We start from the raw sequence: 6,448 nt of genomic DNA, 5'->3' as shown, positions 1-6,448 counted from the left end.
AGCCGTTGTATGACCTCGGAAAGTGACCCATGTTCTCTGTGCCTCTATTTCCTCATCTGTAAAATGGGGGTCACAGGTTGGTGGGAGGGTTTAAGGAACTAATCTGTCTAGAATCTTTCTTTAACCCGTAAAGTCTTTAGCTGTTAGCCTTTGGCCAATGGTCCGGTCAGGAGTAAGCGCAATTAACGATGATTTACAATTAATCCTCGTCTTTGGAGTGGACGCTGTCGTGTTCCCCATTTAACAAATGAATGAAGTGGGCCTCCGAGAGTACAGACTCTTACTCGAGGTCACACAGCTAGGAAGTGTAGCATACTCCATTTGAACCCCAGTCTCGACGGCTGCCAAACTACAGTCAGTCCTGGGAGAGGATCGTGCCAACACTGCTCAGCCGATGAGAAAACGTGAAGAAAATTCATCTGTAAAACCTAAGCCTGGGTAGGGGCTTCGGTGCGCGGAGGAATTTACAGACGCTCCCTGCTGGCGGGGACAGCACGACCTGTCCTTCAGTCTGGGACCTTGAATCGGTCCCGCTGCTTTGGACTGGAGCGATAGTGGAAGCTGAGGCGGCAGCGGTGGCAGCACAGGCTGCAGTGACCGGGGCGGTGGCGGAAGCGCTATGTCCGAGTCTCTCCCGCGGGGTGCCGAGCGCGACCTTTACCGGGACACGTGGGTGCGGTACCTGGGTGAGAGCGGGGCGAGGGGCACGGCGACTCCCCCCACCACGTAGCTGGGGAAGCAGGGGTCGCCGGACGCCAGTCTGGGTCCTAGAGAAGGTGGGAGGATCTTAGGTCTCATTCTGCCCTGGCCAGAGACAGGGCTCAGAGAGGGCTAGGGACTTGCCCAAGGTCACACAGCTCTGGTTGGCCCAGCTCTGCCCTTGCGGCCCCTGCTGGTCTAATCTCTCAGGTAGAAGCTCCGACCCTGCTAGGAGGAACAGGGTGAGTGGGCTGCCCCCTCCCTGCATGTCTCTGGCACTTGTTGGGTAGCCAGAGCATCTGGACTCCTATCTTACCTCCTCACTGGTTCTGTCTGAGGTTCAGTTTCCTCCTCAGCAAAAAGGGATGAACACAGGGCCTCTCTCATCTGGTGGTAGTTGTAAGGGTAGAATGAGATTAAGGCACAGAAAGGCCTGGCACATGGTGAGTGTCTGGTCAGTGGGGCTGCCCTTGGTCAGTCTCTGTTGCTGCCGGTTCCTCCATTAGCGCATTCTTTTAGAACCAAGACTGGGAAGGCAAGTGAGAGAGTGATAATGGTGACTGTACTCAGCTCACCCACAATGGCCCTAGAGTCAAGGTGGTCATCATGGGTGCCATTTTATAGGCTGGGAAACAGGCTCAGAGAGGTAAAATCACTTGTCCAAGGTCATCCAGCTACTGCTTTGCAGGCTGGGATTGGAGCTAGCTCACTGGAGTGTCCCCTTATGGAGCAGTCCATGGGCCCTGGAATTCAATGTCCCCTCCTAACCAGGCTACGCCAATGAGGTGGGGGAAGCCTTCCGCTCCATGGTGCCAGCAGCTGTGGTGTGGCTGAGCTATGGTGTGTCCAGCTCCTATGTGCTGGCTGATGCCATTGATAAAGGCAAGAAGGCAGGAGAGGTGAGTGTTAGCCTGCCCCCGCAAATCCCCACCCCAGTCTGCTCCCCTTGTGGTTCAGTCCACAGCCTTGCATGTGGTAAAGTCACTATGGTAAAAGCATGTGAGACAGTCCAATCTGCCTAGCGTAGTCCCTACCCCAGTCCTGGATGTGGACGAGTCCACCCCCAGCCCTATATGTGGTACAGTCCAGAACCTAACACTAGTGTGGTCTGTCTCTGTCCCTCACTTCCCTCTCCCTGGTCCAGTCTCATGCCCCTTGTCCACAGGGTTTCCTGCCTCTTTTCCTACCGGTTTAAGTGTTTCCTGTGCCTACCAGGTGCCAAGCCCTGAAGCAGGCCGCAGCACCAGAGTGACCATAGCCGTGGTGGACACCTTCGTGTGGCAGGCTCTGGCCTCTGTGGCCATCCCAGGCTTCACTATCAACCGTATATGTGCTGCCTCTCTCTACGTCCTGGGCACTGCCACCCGCTGGCCTCTGGCTGTCCGAAAGTGGACTACCACCGCAGTGGGACTGTTGGCCATCCCTGCCATCATCCACCCCATTGACAGGTGGGTGCTGCTCCCAGCCTCAGGGATCATCCACTCTGCTGGTGGAGATATGCCTTGAGGTGGGGGGTATACCCGCTTTGCACAGAGTAGCAGAGGCAGCGCTGGCACTCAGGGCTCCAGAGGTAGAAACGTAGCCTATGCCTTTGTCATATGATCTGGCAGGTACTTTGGCTGTAAAGGTAGGGGGTGCCTGGAGGGTATGGGACACAGGACAAGTAAATTCCCAGAAAAAAGATAAACAAACACAAAAAGCCTTAGTGTTACAAAACAAGCAGAGGCAAGCAGGAACAGGTGCACCCTGGAGGAGATAGGTTTGTGGAGGTTTTGGTGACAGAAGCCCAACTAAAATTGGATTAAGTAGGAATTGTTTCGTGAAACTGAAAAATCCAGTTATGCTATTTTCAGGCATGGCTGGATCTAGGGGTCTGGGTCTTCCCATCCTGCCACCCTTTCCTGACCCCATGTTGGCTTCACTCACTTTTCCCTTGTGGGAGCAGAGATAGCCCCCAGCAGCTCCCAGCTTCCACCAGCTTAACAGGCCCCATAGTAATCTTAACAGTGACAGCAAAAATCCAAAGGAAGGCTGCCATTGGTCCATCCTGTCATTGGCCATTGGGCCCAGGGGTGCCCACCCCTGAGCCATTTCCCCTTTACTGATTTGCCAAGCTTGGGTAATATGCCTACTCTTAGAACCAGAGATGGGGCCAGACCAACATAGAGTGGGAAGAGGAGTCTTTCCTCAAGGGAACATAGCTGACCCAAGGCCCTGAGTGAGTCTTTTACCCTCTCTGTGCCTCAGTTTCCCCAACTGAATAAAGAAGAGGGTGATGGCTGCCACTTGGATGGCACTCGTGCCATGTATCTGGGAGTGTCTTCCCTAGCCCTGACCTTTTGACTCCCATCCCCCCATTAGCACCCCTTGGTCACCTGCTCATCACCCTCCACTGCCCCACAGGTCGGTGGACTTCCTCCTCGACTCCAGCCTGCGCAAGCTCTACCCCTCAGTGCAAAAACCCAGCTCCTCCTGACCCCACTCTGGTACCTGGCCTGGGTGTTGGCCCACTCCCTGCTCTGTTCCAGTTGCCTCTTCCTGCCGGGGGATACGATGCCTGGCTCCCTGGGGTCTGAAGCCCTGGCACCTGAGTGGGTTTGAGCTGGATGGAAACTGGGAGACAACAGCTTCAAGGAGCAGCAGCCACAGCGACTCGCAGACAGGGGCAGGACCTGAGCCCTGTCTACCTCCGTGGAACTTGTGATACCAAGTGGAAGTGGACCCTGGGTGGGCCCAGCTCTATCTTTTGACAGTAAAGTAGCATCCTCCTATGGAGGATAAGGAGACTGAGGCCCACAGAGGGCAAGGAGTATGGCCAAGGTCACGTAGCAGGCTGGGGACCCAGGATTCCCAGTGGCTGGGCCATTACCTCATGGCAGCATGGCTGGGCGGAGGAGCAGGAGGCACTGGGAGAAATGCAGGAGTGCAGTAGTGGGGACCCTGAGGGCTGATTCTCTGGCCAGCCTGTCCCTGGGGCAGGGGCTGCTGGGGCCTGGCTGGAAGGCAGGACAGCCCCAATCCAATAAATCCTTAAGAAATTGCATTTTTTTTCCTCTTTTTCTGTTGGGAATGAGCAGGGATGTAGTGGTGGAGAGCAGGGTGCCTCAGAGGTGGAGGCTGACTCCTCGGGCCAGGCATCACTCACAGTGCCCAGCACCGAGCCTGTCTGGTCCCTCTCAGCCCACCAGCACTCCCCCACAGATGCCTGGGAGTCCACCCTTGGTGCGGCAGCTTCCTAAGGCATTGCCCTCTTTCTGCAAGCCTAAAGCACCCACACCTCTGGTAGGGAAGCCTGTTGGGCAGATACCACCTGAAATTGCCTGAGATGAAAACAGCACCCACATGAGTATCACATTGGACTCCCATTAGGGGATTCAGGGGTCTTGAAGAAAAGGGAGTGATCCAGGGGCTGTCCCCCACCCCACTTACCTGCCTCTCTCCCTGCACCCCCGCCTGAAGGTGTGACCTGAGCAAAAGCAGGACTTGCACCCTCACACGCAGCCCTACCCCAAGCCACAAATCAGGGCTACGACCATGTGGCCCCACCTTCACAGCTCAGGTGCAGCCCACTGGGCTAACCTAGTCCCCTAAGAGACCACCTGACCCTGGGAGAGGACTTATAGGGGCTGGGGGCCATGTAGGACTGTTGGTTAGATAGGATGGGGGCTCTGGGGTTGTGGCTCCTCCTGTTCTTGGGGTGTCTGCAGTTGCTGGGTGAGTCTGGTGGCCTGCCCCAGAGCTGGGGTCGCTGAAGGGGCAGGGTGGGTCTTTCTCTGCCCCCTTTCTCATCCTGCACTGGTAGGTTCCCTTTCCCATGCCCCCCATGACCTCTGCTCAGTTTCCTGCTGCTCCCCCAGCTCCCTTAAATGCTTTGAGCCCCCTTACTTCCCAGCCCTCTCTCTGCCTCCTCCCACACTCCTGTCTACTCCAGCACCATCTCCCCCCAGGGCAACACCCACACCTGCATCCCTATGACATCTGGGCTCTGCTGCCAATTGTTGCTCACTTCTCTCCACATTATACCCTTTGGGCTCCCCCTAAAGCTGGGAGCTATCCAGGCCAGAGTCAGGCTTCTGTGCTCTTGGGCACAGTCTAAGCTCTCAGCCTTGCCCCAGCCTTGTGTACTTCCCCATTACCTGCCATCAGAGCCCAAGCCCCAACCCCCCTTCCCCATGTTCCTCAGCTGGAAATCCTTTTCCCCTTTGCCAACCCTCAGCTTCCTTCAGAACCTGCCCCAATGTCCCTTCCATTGTTGCCCCTCAGCTTTGTCCTACTATGTCCCCCCCGCCCCGGCCTTGGCTACCCCACTGGTGGCCTTGCTTTATAAAGAGCTGTTGTGGCGCAGGTGTGCAGATGCCTTGCACATAGTAGGTGCTCACACTTGCATGCATTCTCAGGCCAGGCTAGTAGGGATAAGATCTGTGGATGGTCTGTCCGTGGCAGGAAGAAACTCCCTCCACCTGACCCCCAACATGCACACCTTACTCCACTCCCTGCTTTGTTCCAGAGATGCACTGGTTGATGGGGGGTGTTGGGGGGTGCACATTGGGGGAGGCTTCTGGACAGGTTCTAATGGCTATGTCCTCATTGAGGCCATTCTTTGGCTGCACCGGCCTGGGCCAGACTGCCAGGGGATGGTCTTCTGCAGGGATGTAATCAGATGGACATCCTCTCGGCAGTGAGGAGGGAGCCCCAGCTCAATGCCTGCCACCTGTGTCTGGGCACCTGCACGTCCTCCTTGGTCCCTGTCATGCCTGGCTACATGGTTTTTGCCCCATTTAAAGCTTGTGGTTTCATCTGGCTAGTGAGGCTCATGGGGATTGCTAGGAGCTGGGGTACCTGGGAGATTCTGGGGCAAGTGAGGCAGAGCTGGGGTGTCTGAGCTGGAGAAAGGGGTAGAATCAGATCATACTGACTTGCCCCATGGTCTTGGACAAATCACAGCTTCTCTGAACCTCAGCTCCTTTCTCTAAAAGAAGCAGAGGCCTGGGTTGCTACAGAATTGGGTAGGCAAGAGTGTGATATACTCACCATTTGTCATCTGTGTGTTTACATGTGCCCTCGACTGTGTTGTTCCTTGCATCCTCAACAGCCCAATGAAAAGGTAAAACTAACACCCCCATTTTCCAGATAATGAAACAGGTTCACCGAAGGGAATGCCCCATTGTCTAACAACCATTTGCAACTTAGCACATCATCCTCCAAAGCAAAACAGGTTTTTGAGCAAGACAGGGACATTGAACAGGACCTAGACAGGACACAGGCCCAGAAAGGGTGACTGATGATCAGGCTAGAGCCAAGCTGGGGATGTACCTGTTCTGGCTTTCTGCACATCTTAAAGAGCTAGTGTTCCCCCAGATCTCCAGGAAGATTCTTTGCCGACATGGTCTATGCATCCCCACCTAGATACTCAGAGCAGCCCCCCATTGCCACCTTTGGCCATCGAGTCAGCTGTACAGTCAGGTAGTGAGCCTGCCTTGGGCCCTGCCACCTGGAGGTCCCACAGGAGGAAAAAGGATGGGCTGGGTGGGGGCAGCAGGCATTGACCTCATGAGCTCTTCGTTGTGAGCCTGAGACAGAGCTCGGTGTGCTCATCTGGGAGCCTGAATTTGGAGTTCTTTTTTTTTTTTTTTAAAGATTTTTATTGGGGAATTGGGATGGGAACAGACAAGTTGCTGTCCTTTTGTTCTTCAGTCTAGTTGTGGAGGACGTTGCTTCACTGGCCCAAGTTGGCACCATCATTGCACTC

The 6,448-nt window shown here is 55.3% G+C and overlaps 1 protein-coding gene across 1 annotated transcript; it reads left to right on the top strand.

Moving 5' to 3' along the window:
- The first annotated feature begins 474 nt into the window (after positions 1-474).
- On the top strand, positions 475-3,270 carry MTFP1 (mitochondrial fission process 1). Its single transcript, XM_019643036.1, has 4 exons — positions 475-686; positions 1,471-1,598; positions 1,915-2,147; positions 3,103-3,270. The coding sequence occupies exons 1-4, from the start codon at positions 620-622 to the stop codon at positions 3,173-3,175; spliced, it is 501 nt and encodes a 166-aa protein (XP_019498581.1). The 5' UTR covers positions 475-619; the 3' UTR covers positions 3,176-3,270.
- Positions 3,271-6,448: the final 3,178 nt, after the last annotated feature.

Source organism: Hipposideros armiger, unplaced genomic scaffold (assembly GCF_001890085.2).
Source record: "Hipposideros armiger isolate ML-2016 unplaced genomic scaffold, ASM189008v1 scaffold_75, whole genome shotgun sequence".
Lineage (NCBI taxonomy): Eukaryota > Metazoa > Chordata > Mammalia > Chiroptera > Hipposideridae > Hipposideros > Hipposideros armiger.
This window is presented reverse-complemented; position numbering and strand designations above follow the sequence as displayed.

What these genes read in the sequence shown, in the direction of transcription:
- MTFP1 (XM_019643036.1), top strand. Translation starts at nt 620, where the DNA reads ATGTCCGAGTCTCTCCCGCGGGGTGCCGAGCGCGACCTTTACCGGGAC. An exon ending in AAGGCAAGAAGGCAGGAGAG is followed by an intron (nt 1,599 to 1,914) that starts GTGAGTGTTAGC and finishes TGTGCCTACCAG; the next exon opens with GTGCCAAGCCCTGAAGCAGG. An exon ending in ATCATCCACCCCATTGACAG is followed by an intron (nt 2,148 to 3,102) that starts GTGGGTGCTGCT and finishes ACTGCCCCACAG; the next exon opens with GTCGGTGGACTTCCTCCTCG.